This window comes from Tenebrio molitor, chromosome 1 (genome assembly GCF_963966145.1).
Source record: "Tenebrio molitor chromosome 1, icTenMoli1.1, whole genome shotgun sequence".
NCBI lineage: Eukaryota > Metazoa > Arthropoda > Insecta > Coleoptera > Tenebrionidae > Tenebrio > Tenebrio molitor.
The window spans coordinates 7,574,024-7,593,819 of NC_091046.1; the positions used below are offsets into that span (position 1 = coordinate 7,574,024).

General features: G+C 36.8%; 2 protein-coding genes across 7 annotated transcripts in view; one reads left to right on the top strand and one right to left on the bottom strand.

Moving 5' to 3' along the window:
* Positions 1-19,796, bottom strand: part of Pka-R1 (protein kinase, cAMP-dependent, regulatory subunit type 1) — a 38,567-nt gene that overhangs the window by 5,907 nt on the left and 12,864 nt on the right. For 2 of the 6 annotated variants that reach the window (XM_069050130.1, XM_069050145.1), the window contains exon 2: positions 1,812-2,168. In XM_069050130.1, coding sequence (XP_068906231.1) covers positions 1,812-2,168 — 357 coding nt within the window. Of the gene's footprint in view, positions 1-1,811; positions 2,169-7,862; positions 8,320-8,956; positions 9,125-12,933; positions 13,064-13,936; positions 14,040-19,796 lie in introns of those variants that run through there. The other 4 variants (XM_069050169.1, XM_069050137.1, XM_069050152.1 and 1 more) reach the window with 4 other exon arrangements.
* LOC138132609 (uncharacterized) lies at positions 16,163-19,481 on the top strand. Its single transcript, XM_069050175.1, has 2 exons — positions 16,163-16,548; positions 18,646-19,481. The coding sequence occupies exons 1-2, from the start codon at positions 16,401-16,403 to the stop codon at positions 19,317-19,319; spliced, it is 822 nt and encodes a 273-aa protein (XP_068906276.1). The 5' UTR covers positions 16,163-16,400; the 3' UTR covers positions 19,320-19,481.

Sequence of the window (19,796 nt, forward strand, 5' to 3'; positions counted from 1 at the left end):
ATGTTTCATTTTTTGCTTTTACTCAGTATTACAGTCTTTTTACGTACTTTGTTGTTTAGCTTTTGTTGTTTTCTGAATAATAAAAAATAAAAATCAAACATAATCTCGAATGACAGAAAATAGAAAAACTTGACATTTTGGTTGGTCGTACGTCAAAACTGCCCGCCAAATTTGAATTTTTTCAGAGGTTCCGAAACAAACTGATTCTGTTGATTCTCTCGTAAACATTAGAGAGATAGATATTGCAGTGTCATATAACGGTTAGCAGTATTTATAAAGACGTTATTTTGACATCTACGTGTCAATTTTTAGCACGTAGACGGCAATAACGATTGCGCTTTACGTAAATTGCGAACGTATACCGCAAGACGTTAACGTTATTTTTGACATTTCTCATGTGTCAGCAGTTTGACTATTCAAAAAATTACAGTGCAATTTGACCGAAATAAGTTGAAATAAAGTGATGAACTGCTTCTTCAATATCATCGTCATTTGCACGACCTAAATTGCAGCTTCTAATATTTCGTCCATTTTTGACACAATTATCAACTTGGCAATGTCTTTTAATAAGGTTAACGCCTTGATAAATTGCAATAACTTTAAATCACTATGCTGTTAAAGCGTAGCGTTATTTTATAGCGCATGCATTTATTAACGTATTACTTAAATAAAGTTTGAATGCAATATCTCTCTATTAACATTTGTATAAGGCAAGTTGGGTTATTTTGTCGTCTTTTAACACGTATGTACTACCTCAGGTTAAAATATGTGCACAACTTTTAAAATCAGACTACATATATCAATAAGACGTTTTTTAAACCCTTGCACACATTTTTTCTAAATTCCAACATGAACACTGCAGGTTCCCACTGTGGTTGTCGAAATTATTAGGTACTACTATTATTTTTGTCATCGCTGCTTAAACGAATTAAAACTTGTTTGAATAAAAACTGCATATTTACCACAACCTTTGACATTTCCAGTTTTTAGTTTTTTTTTGTTCAATATCAAGTTTCATTCGCAAGAATTTATTTTTATTTATTTGTGATTTTTTGAAACGTTTAAAACAAAAAGATTTGTGTACATTATCCAAGATTAGCAATTTGCCCCAGCACAAACCTCTTAAAATAATCATCCACTTTATATTTGGTCATTACCTGGAAAGCGTCCAAAAATAATTCATATTCCGAATTCCCGTTCGATTGGATCTTAAAATTTTTTATTTCATTTTCATGCAGTCTTGTGCTTTCCTTGTAACGACACATACCGGGTGACTTTTCATGATTGAAATTATTTTTGTTCGGTTGACAACACCTTTAGGATTTTATGTTGGTACACTTGACTGTCAAATTCAAATATGACAGTTCAAAAGTCAAAATAAATCAAATGATCCTTATCACGATTATTCACGATTGCAAAAATCTTAACCTAGAAAATGAATCAACAGTTAACTCTATGACAAATGACGCATCAATTTTCAATTATTCGGGAATGCCAACCCACTAAATTACTTTTTAATCACCCGTTAACTAATACCGTGCCTTCAAATAAATTCGGAATTAGAGTAGGCTGTGATTTTAATATGAAGTTGGCAACATTCAATTTTTAAAGATAGCACAGCAGTGACATTTGACAGCACAGTACACGTGTTTATTCCAATTGTCACATAAAACTATTGACAACTGTCAGTGCTAAAAAGTCTACCAACCCCCAATCGTTAATAGACAAAATATGCAGTTTACTTTCTATTACCTAGAATCGAATAAAATGAAAAACACGTCAATTTCGAGCGCATCTCGATCATTCATTACCTCGACTTCTCCTTGATCGATTACGTAGAAGTTATCGCCTTCGTCGCCTTGCTGAATGATTGCTTCACCAGGTAAACACGTTACCGGGAACATGGCATCGAAAATATCCGATCTCTCGTTTTCGTCCAGATGCGAAAACAATACATTTTTGGCGATGGCCTTCGACAGCGCGGCCATGGTTTTGTAGTCTTTGGGGACCACCTTCTTGACGTAACTGGTGGCATCTTCTTCGCTCACGGGTTCCGCCGAGATGCCTCCACGACGACGCACGGGCTGCTGCGTGTGTGTCGGCAGAGGAGATAAATCTTCCGTGTCTTCCGGCGAAGTCACCTGTTGTTTGGCATCTAGAGCTTGCTCCTGGAAAACAGACCGAAATTAAAATTTCCAGCAATCCTTCGATTTTATTCCCGAAAATTGAGAAGAAAAATTCACACAACAGATTCAAGGAGGCGTCTTTGGTATTTACTTCCATCATTTCAGCACCTGCTCGAATAGCTGAAGTTAACGATCTGAAAAATGGTCGCACGCTGAAAACGTAAACACCTCGTACCTTCACCGTAATATGAGCTATAAAAAGCAACTAATACATTTTCTTCAGGAAGGAATGAGGCGGCCACAATCAATGTTAGGCAAATTAATGCAAGTTCTCCGCTAATAAATTCTAAAACTCGGCGTTGCCCCTTTGCAACAAAGTTATAATTTTATTTCCCGCATTAATTCCAGGTGAACTTGGTATGTTCCATTTTTGTGCGCCACAATTGAGCCGTTACTAAATATAAAAGAACCAATTAATTTTTTTTTTACGTGGAAATCCACCCTTTACGGTCGGCTTGTGGTGGAATCTAAAACGACGCTCATCAAAAATCACATTAATTCCGACAAATCGCGTGCATAAAAATGTTATAATTACAAATTTATTTATAAGCAGCCGAGGCCACGTGCAGCTGTTTTTTTTTCCAGCCCTTCCCCGACAACCCCAGAAGACATTCGAAATCTCTTCGGATTTTGGTAAATGTCGGTGAGACATGCATGCCATATAACAACATGCCACGTTTTAAACTCGACGCTTCTAACGGTGGAACTTTAAAATCGTGACTGCACCAGGTCGAAAAAGGGCACGACACAAGCTGATTGTGGATATTTGCGCCAGAACACGCTAGGAAATGGCTGAAAGGTCATAAGCTTTACGCCGAGCCAATTTTCTCGTTTGCTTCGCATTTGCATTGGTGGGCACAGCACCTAGGCACGAAAATTAATCGTCGGGAAGAGAAATTAAAAAAAAATACAATGTCCAGTCCAAATATGGACGACTTAACGACGTACCCAGTCAAAAACCTCATCCATTTGCCAACTGTTTTAATAATCGATTTAATACGAACATAAATTTCGAAATTAATTTCGTTCGGCCTGATAAAAGCCATTGCTAAATCTTAATTAAAAAGGTTCGACGTCTTGATTCGAGTTATAAAAATACGGAATCCCAATTTCTCTCTTTAATCGACCGATTCAAACGCATTTTCGTGAGGATACTCGTATATGATGGTGATGAAAAAACAACAACAACCCTGTTCGGTGGAAATTAAAAACCCAGACAAATAATTTCCGAACGGATGCTTCAACCCTTTGGTCACAACTTCGTATAATTGAAAACGGTCAACAAAGGTTCAACATTTATCGCCACGCTGGTTTGTTTACTTTTGCGTGGAATGATTAAAAGTAAAAAACTTATCCATGAAGTACATCCAGAATAAAAATAAATTTTGACGGCCGAGCCGAAATTACCGTCATCTTCGCGTTCACCTCGTTTATCGTCGCCATCAAATTATTGTCGACCATTAAAGTTTATACGAGACAGTTCCAATTTCAGGACCGTCGTGAAAATCGTCAAAATTATCGCGTGTTAATCTGAAATTAAAAAATCGGAAACGTTCCTAATGAATTCGTGCGCCGGAGAGATTTGACATTAAAATTTAATCGCCCATCAGTGTTGCAGCTTTTGCGGTAAATATCGATCAATTTGCGCTAAATTTGTTATTTTAAGACCGGAGCGATTAAAACGTTAGATGAGTGGCGTGCCAATTGTTTAATATACTAGGAGGGGCAATTAAAATAATAATTTCACCCTCTGTCGCTGTTTCCATGTGGGTTTTTTTTTTCGACAATGACAGCCTTGACCCTTCACACTGACATAACAAATTTCTTCGACGTTATTACTCATTAAACTTATTGAGCGCACAATAGGCGCCTACGCCAACAAATTTCATATTTACGAACACGTTCTATAACAATGTGAAAAAATATTAAGAGCGACTCGATAAAATTCCGAATTGTCTGTTCTTCCCCCTCTTGTTGACTTCTTCGGTGGTTATTTTCTTGTCCATTAAACTCTAGTGTTGTTGAGAATTTCCCGAATAAACACCGAACATGCAAGATAAATAAGTTTCAAGATACAGTACTAATCTGAAATTCTCCAATAATATTTACCCTCGTTTTCCATTTTAATAACGTCAAGCGCTCATCTAAATGTTCGATTTCTCCATAAATTTGAAATGAAACAGCACAAAGTTGTTGCCAAGATATTAAATGGAAAATTATTTTATTAAAAACGTATGGAGCTCGTTCATGTTAACAATAATTTAGATTGATTAATTAATGCTCGGTTATTTTACATTTGTAACACTTTAAACAGTCATCTTTAATTAATGTTAAATGATAAATCACTGTAAATTATTTTTGGCATAATTGAACTTGATTTATAGGCCACGCGATATTAAAAAAGGCTTTAGTCATTGTTGCACTTCTATTTTCGACGGACACAACTATTTTTACAAGTATTAAAAAGTTTTCACTGTTTACAAGAAATAATAATATGTATTTATAAATAGAAAAATATGTTCACACCTGGACATTTTACCATCCAAATATCATTAAAAATTGATATACTGATTTTATATACACTTATTAATATACATTTTTCAATCCTTAGTCCATCGTTGTGAATTATATATTTTTTTACAAAACTCTGAATCTATAAATACCTACACTGTTTTCAAATGTAAGAATATTGATCCAATCGAAATTGTTTATTCTAAAACCCAGTTTTCGATGTCAATATTCCCTGGTGTGGTTCACAATATGTTTAAGAGTAATTTGTGATTATGTATCGTAACGCGTCACATTACGCCTCGTGATGGGATAACCGTACAGTATCGATACAAATATCATACAACGTTTTATCTACTATCAATTATTTATTATCCCAAGACATTTAATTCTGCAGAAAATTAAATCACGACAAACGTACAATAATTTTTTATGGAAAAATGTCAGATTACCAAACTCGTGCGACAAAATATGTTACTGCGACACTTAAATGAACATGATAAAATTTGACAAATAAAATCGTGTCAGAAGTATTTAGGCATGAATTTTATACAAATTAAATAAGTCAACTGTTAAAAAACACATTTACGTTACTTTGTTTTGCAAAATTCACACCACCTGATTCACAATGTAATAATTATTCGTTTCCTTCTAAAAATTGCAAATAAAAAATATCAACATATTACGGTAACTATTAATTATTATGGAATAAACTAAAGACGTATTTTTCTGATTTGGTAAGTTAAAAAAATATTACATATTTAAAACGTACTTTCAGATTGATTGTTAACAGAAATTGTAATCAACGAACGCCTTGGAAATATGTATATATTTTAGCGTAACAAAATAAACATTTTGTTACCGTTACTGCAGTAATGCCGCCATGATCACACCGAAGTGCGTACCTTGAGTCGATTGCAAAAAAAATCGAGTACATCGAATTTTCTATACATAGTTTAATTCATCCTTTTTGATGTCAATTTTGATATTACCGAGACAAGCAAAATGTCAAAACTTTTCATTTCTTACGTCAGACAGACATAACCTATTTGAAAAAGCATGCCATTAAAAGTCAGAAAAATAAAAAAATAGTGCCCTTGATTTTTATGATGTACTCGATTTTTTTGCAATCGACTGTATATTTCTTTTCCAAGCTTCTTAATATTTAAAGTGTTTCATTACGACTACGAAAACCGGTAACGCAATACGCCTATTTCCGTTATGGCAGGTGTTCTTCCATTTTACGTTACTACGAAAAAACTCAACTACCAACTCATGTCTTAATAATTTGTCAAAATAAATAAACATCTTCGTTGTCATGTATTAAATACCGCAAATCGACCAAATTTTTAGAGTAACATTTAAAAAAAACCTAACTCAATAATGAACAATCACAAAAACAGCAAAAGTTTATTTTGAAACACTTCATTTATGTATTTTTTATTGTTTCAAAATAGAATAGAAATAGAAACGTGAAATAGTAAAATCAATCACTCAGATGCTGTAAACGTGAAAATTTCTTTGTACAAGTTTAAGAACGTGCACACGCGAAAAACTATAAATAAAGCGACAAATTTTGATTCGAGCACCAAAAATATAATAATTATGTATAATAAACATAACGCAAATTCGTATTTGGATAGTTGCGTGACAGCGAATACGATAATAGTAATTATACACCAAGGTAGAGAAGACATTTTTTAAGCCGAGGTAGTTTATTAAATAAAAAAATAAAGAAGCGAGGCTTAAAATTGTCTTCTCTACCGTGGTGTATATATAATTTTTTTCACTACTAGATACGTTAAAACCCTTTCTAATAATAATTATTAATTAAATTATTTTGTCCGATGCGACGATCCGAGTTCTCATTTTTCAACGGTTGCTATGAAAATTGAAAATCGTCTGTCTACGTTAACCAATGAAATCAAAGAAAATCTTTCGTTGCTAGGTGACGGCTGTTCATTATTAACTATGTAGTAGGAGAGAAATTCTACTTCTGGGTTCAGTTCGAGAGTCAATAATGACGCCTTCTAAGACTAGTAGTGAAAAAAATAACACATACTATTTTTTCTACAAACCTTCATAACAAATTATTTAAGACATGTTAAGCTAGTTTACTTTACAGCCGCTCATCAACGGAGATAATAACTTCACGGACGCCCTCAGCGGAGATAATAACTTCACGGACGCTCTTCAGCGGAGATAATAACTTCACGGACGCTGGTCAGCTCGTTTGATGCCATGACAATGAAGTGACACTTAGCATTACCAATGCAGCAGTGCAATGTCATATTTTACGGACGTTTGAAGAAAAAACATATTTTTATATTTGTTGGAACTCTCTTTCGAAAAATGTGCAACAGCAGAACAGAACAAATACGCTTTTTCTGATCAAAATTATCGTCAATTGACAAACACAACTGCATAATTATGAAGGAAATTGTAAAATTGCCTCGATTCAATCCTGCCGAGGCTACAAATGCCGAATTTGTACCCAGTGTGATCACGTTTTCATTATACTGACATGCCATTAAATTCAAAATTTTCATTCTGCGTACATTTTACTAAGACGGTTTGCAAACACGCATAAAACTAATGGTTCTATTTTATGAAAGGCCCATTACGTGAGAATTTTGTACTACGATCTCCGTTAGATAGTAATTTGCTTTATTATATTTTGAAGTAATAGCTTTGCCGATCGTAAAGTCGTGTGCCGTGGTGGACGGGAAGCTCTTGTAACGAGATTGCGCCACAGTAACGGCCCCACTTAGGGATTACTAATTAATTATTAACTCTGCAATGTTTGTATAATAAGCGACGTGCATTACCTCCCCGATGTTCGCAGAATACGTTACATCTAACAGCAGACCCCGCTTGCTAATAATTGATTTCTACGTTCCATTTATTAAAAGCTTAATAACATAAATGGGGGCGTACCTATTCCACATAAATCCTGCAACTCACGGATTACCGTCATTACGGCACAATCGGAGCATCCATCGAACCAGCACCATTTCTGCGAATCCCCGACGCCTAATCCTTTACAAAATTTATAGATTGTAGATTAAACGCATAACGCCTCCTCGGCCCGCCATTATCGCTCAATTTCTTAGAGCACTTCGCCTTAATTGCAACTGATAGATACTTAATCGCAAATCGTAAAATTACCATTTTATCAGATATCAACCGGCGTCGTCACCTGGGGGTTGCTCGCCAACTCGATGAATTTACGAGGCACGTCGAAATTGAATCTGAATCCTCACTCCGGTAGGAGACATGCCGGGATCGCAATTTCCGGAATTATTCTTCACAAACATACGAAGCATTCAACTTTGGAATCTATCACGGAATATTTGGGACGCGCACGAAACCGTCTCGTCCTCGCTGTCATTTCTTGCAAAGAGCCGACCAATTTTTAAGTACGAATATCTGGATGCAGTGTCATGCGTGACACATTAAAACTGACTATTTTTAGGTTGCAATTTCGAAATTTCAATGAACAAGAGACACCACATCTCAATGTAATTTATTTTTGGAAAAACAAAAATATATGTAGTCCGATTCCAGGTTTTCCACGTTTTCCAATGAAACACTTTTCACGGAACCACTCCGAACAACTAAACCAAAGCTACCTGCCCGTTAAATACTTATTTGTTGACTTTGCTCTGACGAAATTCTCTTAATCCATACTGTAATAATTCTATTTATCTGATAGGACATGAAAGAATTCCTATGCCAAACAAGCCACTTCAAAACTCTAATTCCACCCTCTCGTTATCAGGCGGTTATGTAATTTTCTCCTCGTTTGAAACAGTCGAATCGCACTGTACGACGTGGGTGTATCAAAAACAAAAATTTTATTTTATTTAAGACGTTTAACGAGAGCGGTGCAAAAATTCGCTCAGATATGAAATAGCATTTTTCTGTCAAGCCAAAGTCTTAATGTTAATATTAAATCCTTGAAAACGTCTATTTTTAAAGCGCCTGTTGGTGGAAAGACTAAATAAGATATTGCGACAAAAAATTCGGAACAGGTGTGGTGTAATAACATTATGATGAATCGCACTGGTCGGCTGATAAAATTAAGATTTCTACGTTGGCGTAAGCGAGTGACGTGCGATGTTGATATGTGTGGCTTATCAGGAAGGAATGGTCAAAAAAATTCGACCTGCGACATGGAGGAGGCATTCGTTTATCGGAGGTGATGGCGCGCAAGCGAGATTACACTCGATGGGAATTAAAATTCACTGCGTGCACCGTACCTGGGGCATTATGACGAAGAAGCCTTGCACAGATGGAAAATTAAGGTCGCACTATGCTTCAGGACGTGTAGGAAAGCGCAGTAACGACCACGCGACCCCGCCACAGCGCGACTCTCCGGTCACTACTAAAGTTGGATTGCCGGCACGCTACTGAAGCGAGAATTCATTGTGGATTGAACAAATTCGCGGCTTTGCACTCCTGAAGCTTCCAGGCGAGCCGACAGCAAAAGCGCCTCCGATTGCCCATCAATTAACCAACTAGTCACCAATCGGCGTCGACTCCAACAGCGAGAAAAAAAAACGAAAAAAGTTCCACTAGGCCAGACCAAACCACTTTCATTCAAATTTCCTATCAAATGCAAAAAAACTCGTCCAAATGAGTTCACCTGCTGTTCGGAAGTGGATTGCAATTTAAACTTCCCGATCGGGGTTGAAAACAACAAACAAACTCTTCGGAACGCGCCTCTTCGGCATTCATTACAGTTTCCACATGATGTTCAAAGGTCGGGTCAACTGCTTCCATTAACGTGTTAATTGAGTCTCTGCCAAATGTTTATTTATTGCTGTTTGCGACATCTACGATGTGGCCTGAAGAGCGTTCGAAAACAACATCGGAAGCGAATGCCAAATTGTTTTTAATATATTGGGGAGCGCTTCGTCACCGATGAGAATCGCCTATTTCCATATTTTGTCCTATTTAAGTGATCGAAGAATGTTTCGCGTATTGTTGAAAGAATTTTGCTCGTAAAGATCATAGCGGAGAAGTTGGGCGTGAGACGTCTGCTTGGCCGAGGAATGGGAACGAAAAATGCGTGACTTATGAATGACGGTGGTGAAAAAATTTAAGCTTTGATGTCGGAATAAATGTGAGCGTACTTACAGAGTGAGAGTTAAATGGATGGGCCGCGACAAGGGAAATATTAACGTGTTTGGTTAAATGTTAACCCAGAAATGTCGATAAAGTGAGTAGAAGAGGTGGAAGGGGACGTTATCGTCCCACAAGAACGTCATTCCTCTTCATTTTTTTTTTTAAATTCCGACTTGATAAAGTCTCGTCGTCAATATTACATTTTTATAAATAAAAGAAACGGTAAAACAGAATGTTGGTTCTCTTCAACAAAAACAATTACAACGCTACTTCAACGTTCAGACAACATTATGTCAAAAAGACAATTCGTTCCATTTTACAACGAAATTAAACTGTTTCAATTAGAGAGAACATTACAGTGTACTAAAAGTTAAACAAAATTCCCGTTTTATTGGGCATGTATTTTTATTGGTTTTAAGTTATTCAAATGGTGAAAAAATTCTATTCTTCACTTCGCTGCCATCAATAATAGTACATTCTTCTACGAGCGTATAATGATGACTATTATTCAAGAGGATGAAAATTCCAACACGAGCCGTAAGCGAGTGGTGGAATCGTCCGAGTGAATAATTATACGCGAGTTGAAGACTAGACTCTCTCCACGACTATACCAAGAAAAGTTTGCCTATCTAGATGTAGGAGAATTTGAATACGATTGATAGATTATTATGTTTCAAAATTGTTTCAATGAGGATGACAAGTTTCGAATAAAATAAAAATCTAAAAACTACATTATGGCCGAAAAAATTGTGGTTAAATGACCTGGTTCTTACTTTTGTCTGCATTAACGTGCGACGTCAATTTGTCAGCTGTCACATCATGGATGTCAAACGTCATTTATTCAGCGTACAAGCAATGGAGTGGATTTTTTTTTGGAAAAAAAAACTTTTTAGAAAAAAATCAACGAGAATTTTCCTGATTTTCCTAATAATAATTAAAATGGTGCTCGAAGTGAGGTTATACCGCGTGAGGAACAATTACTGTTTGAGTTGGCAATAAAAATGTTTACTTTAAATTGGCAAGACTATGAATTGTACCTATTTCCGCTTGTTTTATTGTCATTATTAACAACTGACATAAATTTCAAATTTCATCGTCTTGCTTTTTGTAATATTTTATTAATAATTGGAGTCATTCATTTGGAGTAGCACCTTTAAATTAAATGTCTTTTCGTCGCTCTAATTTGTTTGTTTTAAAAAACTCTTAATTTTTCAACAAACCGTTGTTTCGCATCACGCATATCCTAATTTTCGGTGATCTTTCAAATCACGTCACTTCCGGTTATGTGACAAATTTAGCCAACAGGGACACAAAAAAGTCACTATAGTTTCATCTTCAACTCAAACAATAACTATTGCTCACGCGGTATATCTGAAAGAAACGTTAAAACACAGCAACTCAAAACAAAACTTGTGTTTGAAATAAATGGAGAAACCCCACGGTTTGATTGATATATTTTTTTAAAAGCTCGTTACTTACCTATATTTTTTTTATATGTAATTATTTAGTTACTACATATTTCTGAGGTTTAGTTAATTTTCAAAATTCTTCACTGATTAGGGAATTAATTTGAAATAAAATACTTTTTCATGCCAAGTTTAGCAACTTTTTTTTTTTCGTTTTAACTATCACCTAAAAACTTACTGATACAAAAGTAGAATAAAAATTAGACTTCTATTTAAAAATTCTCAATACTGATCATCAATTAAATCTTGCCTTTTTATTTAAACTCAAAAATACATAAAATTTGATATCATAAAGATGTTTATTTAAACTAAAATAATTTTAGTGTAATTGTTAAATATACGTTCTGTATTAGATATTCTTAATTTAATGTTTGGAAAATACTCCGTCTTACTGCTGAAAAATTATTCACTGTGTATAATTACAATTTGTAAAAAAAGTAATATTTCCTTCTTTATTTCAATACTACTATTAATTATTACTAATATTATTTCTCTAAAAATTTTGGCTGCAAAACCGTTCGATATTAAAAGCACAAAAAAATCTTCTCTTTCTCCTTTTATACCATCGATACGTGCCAGTTTCACCAACTTTCAAAGATTTTATTATAAAATCAGTTTCATTATATGTAATTATCTACTTTTACTGTACGCTTTTAATCACACTAAAAAAATATAACCCACATGAGACAAATTGATTTTCAAAAAATAACAAACATACATTATCACTAAATTGTTGTCTCAAATAACGCTGTTTTGTTTCGTTCAAATAATTTTAAATTACCTAATTGCATATTGTTCCAACAGAAAATAACATTAAACATTGGAAAATTTAATAAACCCAAAAAAATAGGAAAATGAGATTTATTAATACGTTCGCTCGTCTACTATAATTATTTTTGTATTGTTTTATTTTCCTTGTATTAAATTTATTGTAAATTACAATTGAATTCCAAATTGATTTATAAATAACAACCAACGCACAACTCCTCTGCGTGAAGCAACAGAATCCTTAGGACTACAAACGTTAGGGTAATTTCAAAGGAATCCCTCCCTTGTTCAGTTTACCCAAGAGATAACTAGTTATGAGGGAACAGCAACAAGAAACCAATTAGAACGGTTCGTACATGAGTAATTTAACACGTAACCCAACAGAAGCAACGTTAAAAAAACATTATCGAATTCTTAAGAGGCAATAACAAACTTCTAAAAGGCTTAATTATCGTCGAGGTTACACATTAATAAACTCAACTAAGTTGCTTTTATAAAAACCCCAACTAGCGCTCTCTCTGGTCACTCCGGTGAAGCTTCCTCGCACGCTATTCGTGCGCGTCTTCGATTACAAAAACTGCAGTATACTTGTTTCTAATTACACGTTGACGACGATTGTCACGTGTGCATTTTAAAAATAAAATAACATATAAAAGTCCTTCATAATTATTCCGACCTTTGAACTATGGTAAAAAGCGCGCAGCATGAAAGCACACGGAACCTTCAAAGTGCACATTCCTCGCATGCGTGTTGCGCGATTTTGCAAAAGTGCATCCACACCAATGCTCGCAAAAAAATTCTTATCTCGTCGTACAGCGCCAAAATGGGGAATTCCACCGTGGAACATTTCACTTAATCAATTGCTTCACTTTTACCTGGTTTCGACGCGGTTCCGCCCGCATTTTTATCGACGCTCCTTAGCATTCATTTGGGGCGCAAATGGGGCGTGCAAACGTGGCTCTACTGCATTCGCATCTTATCGCGGTAGTCGTGCGACGTTTCGAAAATGCTACTAATCGAAAATATTGGGGTATTCGGTCGGGGGCAAGGCGACCTACGCACTTTGGACAGGACCTTCCAGTTCGAGATAATCTACTTTCACGGATTGGAACGTGGCCGCGGAAAAACCGATGCAAAAATGAACAGCTAAAAACGCAGTCGGACGGATGCTCTCGCTACATCCTGTTATGTTCTTGTTTTTGTTTTCGGGCCGATTTTTGCATGCACACGACACGGGACAATTTTCCATGATTTCATCGCGATCGAAATGTTACATCGTCAAAAAAACTTTTCCCGCAAACAGTATTGTAAATATTGATCCTAGAATTAAGAGACTGGTTGACACATAATGTTTTTGGTATTCTCTGTAAACAGGTGTCTACACTTTTATCTCGTGCAATGATGTTTTCGAAAATGTTAATGTACCATAATTACTATTTAGTAAAAAAGATTTTGAAAAATCGTGCTCGCTCGATAACAACATAATAAAAAAACAATTTTCAATGATTGTCGATTATTGTCCCAACTAATCAAAATTTAAACAAATCACTCCTGTTGTCAGAATAAATTCAGTGGTTGTTATTTAATGTCTATTTTTCGTTTTGCGAAATTTACCCATGGAGTTCGAATATATGTGACCATATGGTCGTCGATAGAATCTTGTAAAATAATACCGTTACAAAATACATAGGGGGTCGCTATTTCCTGCCCGATAGTGGAACACTTGCGGTGTAAGTTTTATTTTTCTTTGTCGACGTGACGTTTTGGAGATCGGCACGAGTTTTCATTGTGGATATTTCACAAAAGCAACACAAATTTTTGTAAGAAAAGAAAGACTAATTAAAGTGAATCTACATTGTGTAAATGACGTTGTCCTACCTTGTACTGTGTTAATTCAGAGAGGCCGGACCGTTGAGAGTTGTTAAATGAAACAATTGAATACACTACACTTAACGTTTATTTAACAACAAAATATTTTATTTCAGTTTGGTACATATTAAAATTGATAAATAGATATGATAAAATTAATAGGCAATGGGCAATGGACTTTCGATTTAAGCGTCATCTAAATAAAATTCTTTTTTTGACCAATAAATTGAAAAATAAATAAACAAATTATCAAAAACAAAAATATGTTGCTTTATATTATTTTTGGAAGACGAATTATGTTATCCAATAAAGGTTTAAACTGCTTCCCGTTTTGAACACGTGAATATTCCAGTTGAACCACTCTCAGTCAACTCTACAATAAGGGGGAAAAAAGAAGGAAAAGGTAGCAGACAAGACGACTTCACGTGTTGGTTGAAGGAACGGCCATCAGTTCATCTATCGGGTGTTCATTTAAATTTTTCCTCAAAGTTGGCGTTGAAGAGTCGATTGTGAACGCACCATTCGTCAGTCTGCGGAGTAAAAACACAAACAACGGAAAAAGTGGGGTTACGTTTAAGCAGCTGATCTGTGACCGTAATCTGTGGTGCGTTCACAATCAATTCTTTAACAACTATTTTGACGATAAATTTAAATGAACACTCGATAAAAGAAGTCTATAAAAATCGTTTACGACAATTTCGAACAATACTATCTTAGCGAGAATACATTTTTCCTTTTGTTTAATTCAAGAAAGGGTCACTTGTTTCGCCACAGCAAATTTAAAAGAAGTAAACGAACTAGAAGAACTTCCCGGGTCACATGAATTAACGACCGTCAGTTCACCCATGAGTGATTTTAAAAAACTCTTATTATTTCTGAAAAATTATCTGCACTGGACTACGTTTCCTTTTCGTTTGATTCCAAAGATATCACATATTCCGCCACAGCAAAATTAAAACAAACAAAGAAAAATATATGAAATGCTTTTTTTTTCCCTCATGAACCAATGACAATCGTAAACTTTGAAAAAATAGACTTGAAAATTAGAAACTAAGTGAGCAATGCTTTCGGTACTGTTCATTAATTAAAAGTTTAGTGATCGGCGGTCGTACTGTATGTTGCTGAGATACTCCACTTTCTCACCCCTCCTTCCAAACGTCCAATCAATTTCGGTAAAGCCGGCGTTTGAGTTTACAAATTACGAATTTACAAATGAATTTAATTCTCTGATTTAAATTCATCGATTAATTTTTTCCCCCAAATTTGTCAAACACGTGTTTCGTTGCAATCTTTTTCCCAAGAACGTCTGTTTCAACCTTTCGGATACCTCGATTGTAAAAATTGTTATAAGGTCGACAAATTTCAGTTTGAGTCATAACCAAAATTATAATGCCACCAATACTACACGTTTTTAAAAATTACACTACTCGTTCAACAAAAATTAAATTTGTGGCAAAAATATCGGGTGTTCATTAAAATTTATCCTCAAAGTAGGCGTTGAAGAGTGAACGCACCATGGATTACAGATCACGGATCAGCTGTTTAAATCTAACCCCGCTTTTTGGTTGTTTGTGTTTTTACTAATTATGCAAACTGACGAGTGGTGCGTTCACAATCGAGTCTTCAACGCCAACTTTGAGGATACATTTCAATGAACAGCCGATACAAATGTTCCCATTCTACATGCTTATCACAACAGTTACTTAACTCAACTCAAAATACACGTCCCACTTTTGCAAAAAGTACCTTGACATATGAAAAAAAAAAAGAAAAATAAGCTGAACACGGTACATCTTCCATAAAAGTCCGACCCGAGTGCGACTGTATTTCTGTGGGACGCACTGAACCAAGGCACTGCAACGGTATTTAGGAAAATTGGGCACTTCTGCTGAGTTCTACAGCAAACGTAAATAATAAAATCGGGGTCGAACCGAATAAAAAATGTACAGTAAAGTGTTGTGGAGCGCTTGTGAGCTGTCGTCAAGAATATAAATGAAAAATTCAAACTGCACAGAAAAACCTGCGAGTGTTTAAACGCAATTTGTAAAGTATCTCTCTTTGAGACGGTCCAAATTGCGTTAGTTCCGCAAGTGGCGGTCTTGGGGCCCAACATTTACCGAAAACACGTCCGAGCGAGGAAAACTCGTGCCTTTCGCTCGTTTTCGCTTGGCCCTCTTCGTTACCGTTTCGGGTAGGGGGCCGCGTCGTGTCCGTTTCGAGCGGCTCCCGGTGTTAGAAATCGAACAAAGACGCCGTCCGCCGTTCGTCGTGTCCATTCTTTGTCCGCGTTCGAACGTCCGTCGTGGCCGAATCGTTAATTTGGCCTTTTTCGCCTTGACGCGCACGGCCGTCCACGATTCAAATTCCCCTCCAGCGTCGCTCGACGAAAAAGTGTTGCACGAGCTGGGGCCGTGCGCAGGCTCGCATTAGTCAGCCCTTGCACCGTGGCGCCATCGTCAACTGTGAAAGTAACATGGCGACACCATCAGCTGCTCTCTTGGATCGTCTCGAAAAACAGGGCATTCCAAAGTCGAAAAGAAAACTGCAGAAGCACCTGAGGAGCGCCGGGTTGGCCTACATATCCCGCACGGGAAAATTAATACCCGCAAAGAAAGTGGCAGGTGAGTTGGAGCCGATTTATCTGTGTTTACATTGTGACATCTGACAGCTTTAAACCACATCATTTAGTGCCCGTATTTTTAATACGTCATTCGGTTGATTCACCCGAACGGCACCGTTTTCGCGATGGAAAATGTCGCGTTTCCCGACGAGGGGGCGCGGGCCCCTACGCCGTTTCCACACCGTCACGCCGCCGCTTTTCCGCATTTGCATTTTGGAAATCGTCTCTCGCTCAAACTTGGGCACCTTTACGACCTTCCGTATCTAGGTCATTCGATTTATTGAAGGAAACATTGGCCTTGTCGTTAAGGCACGTGCCAGCATAACAGGTTCGATCAAATGTTGGTGTCACAATTTGTGGAAATTTTTATTGCGCGCACACTTTACGCTCTGTGTGTTTTTATCGTTTTTCCGCTGATTTTCCTCTGTCGACCCCGCCGTCGATTTTTTAATTCGCGACGTGGTAACTTGTTGCTTTGTGCGAAACTTAATTCAACATGTGGCCAATACATCCTTTAACTCGCGCCCGATCGTCATGGCAAAATGCGATCTCGAAGGCCTCCCGTGCAGGTGGGTCCGTTACCTAATCGCGAGGCTGTGCCGCGATTTTGGGAAGGCATCCGATTTGCGTCAACGTTTCTCAGAATCGCAATTATATCACAATCGATACGCCCCAAACACATCATAATTTTAAATATCGAACGGGTTTCGGACCGAAAACTTCACTTCTCAGAGACGCCTTACGATCTCAAGGTGATAGGGCTTGTTTTCTTTTACATCATCTGACCTTCGTTTTTTGATCGGAATGGTAACCGGGGGAATCCTAATTTCACATCGCACGAAGCGACTCCGGCTGCAAACAACATAATCGTCATGCGTCACACAAAAATCCCGTTGATTAATTTTGGTTTATCCGCATCCTTTTTTGGCGGGAAAATCGAACCCTCACGTTGAGACCCCCTCGTTCCTTCCGACTGCCATCGCGAAACCCCAATTTTCGGACGGAAATTTATCGAACAGGCCTTCAACGCGGTGGCCTCAAAGTCTATAATATCATGGGTTTTTTTTTTCCGTTGGCATTGACGCATTTTTATCCGAAATAAATCAAATGTGACAAAAATGAAACCCAAAGGCTGGTCGTTTCCACTAATTAAACGAAAAAAATCTCTGTGGCTTCCCCGGTTCCACTCTTACCGCAAAATACAATTATCGCTCGTTCTGCAATGACCTAATGAACGGGAGGGGCGCGTTGCTCGCCCGTTTTTCCAAATTAAATTTTATCGCGACTAAGCGTAGATTATTTATTCGATAAATTTTCGGTCGTAAACTTTTTATTGCGCCGATCATATACTAGTTTTTAATTTTATAACACGATTATAAAATCACAAATTTATTTTGTACGATTCAAATCAAAGTGTTTATATCCTTTTTTTCATTAAAACGGTATTGTGTCGAATTTTACTGTGCCGTAACAGAATTTAACGGCTATAAACACAAACAAAACCTGCTGTACCATTAAAAAAATTATTTTTGTCGATTTCCATAATGAACTGGCTTTTTTCAAACGATAAAAGGTGACGACGAAGAATTTGAAACTTCTGATTTTGTCGCGTTAACATCAACATTAAAGAAATAATTCCGGCCATTTGTGAGTCAATCGCAAATCACGTGATCCGTAATCGGACCTCGTATCTTGGGAAATCAACAAGCAATCATCAAAATGGCGTTGGACTCGTGCTGATAAGGCTTTAAAGTTTAACCGAAAAGGGATCGTCGTTCAAAATGGCGCGTCAAAACCGAATTGATCGATTACGCAATCAAAATTACCCAATTTTAATTTTCCGAAACCTACTACTGCAACCTGCGCCCGATATTATTAATTACTACTTACGAAAGAAAAATATTTGTCGGTCGCGTTCCTCTCGCGATAATTGCATCATTTCCACGGATCCGTTTATTTGATCCTGATGAAGTTCGGAGGACTCGATCACGGGTCGAGATTAATCCGAAAAGTTATTAGCGCGAGTTTGGAGCGCTGATTATTTTTAATCGTCCCCGAGTTCAAATGTCGCCCGAACTGACGTTTTTTTGTTTTACAGAGGAGTTATGTCAATGTCCGCAAAAATGTGATGAAAGAGTGCCTATAGAGGCGCGCGAGCGTCTTTTCACCTTCTTCTACGGTCTCGGCGAGGCCGACCTGCAGAATCAGTTTCTGCGACAAAATATGGACCTCAGAGCGCGCCTCAACATACCGGAAACGACGGGATCGGGAAGGCCACCTCGCAGGATAACATGTAAATATCTGGTGCCTCTATTACCGAGTTTAGATACCGTCGAAGTGTGCCAGAAGGCGTTCGTCAGCGCCTTCGTCATCACCACCAAGAGGGTTAGGCTACAAAGAGAAAAGCTAATTTCCAGTCTAGGGTTGAATAGTTACAGCAGTCACAATAGGAGTTCTAAACCGACGCCTTCTACAGAAAACCAAAAGAAGTCACCGTGTGTACCTTTATCGTTGAAGTTTCCTTCATCGTGTGAATTTATCGAACGTACGTCTAGTTCTGAACCAAAGACACCTGAGATGCCTCCCGTCGACAAGCCTTCGGTAAAAAGGCTTGTGGATAATCCGCTTATACCGCTTGGCCTGTTACTGCCCGACGGGGTGACCATTGCCCCGGTGACGGCCACCCCCGACCACGATAGAGACATTGCAATAGTTAACAACTTTTTCTCTAATCAACTGTGGAAGCCGGAGTATATAGGTACTTATTCATGAGGGTAACATCCCCACAATCTGCCCACCGTACTTAGTTTAATTACAAAATGATCAATTTTTACCTATTTGAGAAATACCTATACGTATTGTTATTTATATTTATACTGCATAGTTTATTATAAAACATATATTAATTGTTTTCAATAAAAACTGTTTTTTTAAGTTTTTATTTTTATACCTGCCACATCATGTACATAAATATTTATACGAAACATATTAAAACGTGAGACCAAAAAGCACCTGTACCTCAATCAAACCAAACTACATAATTATAAAGTTTGTAATTGTTGTATTTAGGCGTTCTGTTTTTCTGTTACTTATTGCACGACAAGGATGTTTGTAGTCGGCAGATATTTTATATATTTTATAATTTTGCTGTTAAATAAAAAAAAATAACTTATACCAAATGTATTATTAATAATCCAAATTACTTTACTTATCGTTCGACAAGTCTGAGACCTTCATGTTTGTGAAAAC

Excerpts from the sequence above, each read along its gene's own strand:
- LOC138132609 (XM_069050175.1), top strand. The coding sequence starts at position 16,401 with ATGGCGACACCATCAGCTGCTCTCTTGGATCGTCTCGAAAAACAGGGC. Across the intron at positions 16,549-18,645 it reads ACCCGCAAAGAAAGTGGCAG|AGGAGTTATGTCAATGTCCG; the intron begins GTGAGTTGGAGC and ends TTTGTTTTACAG.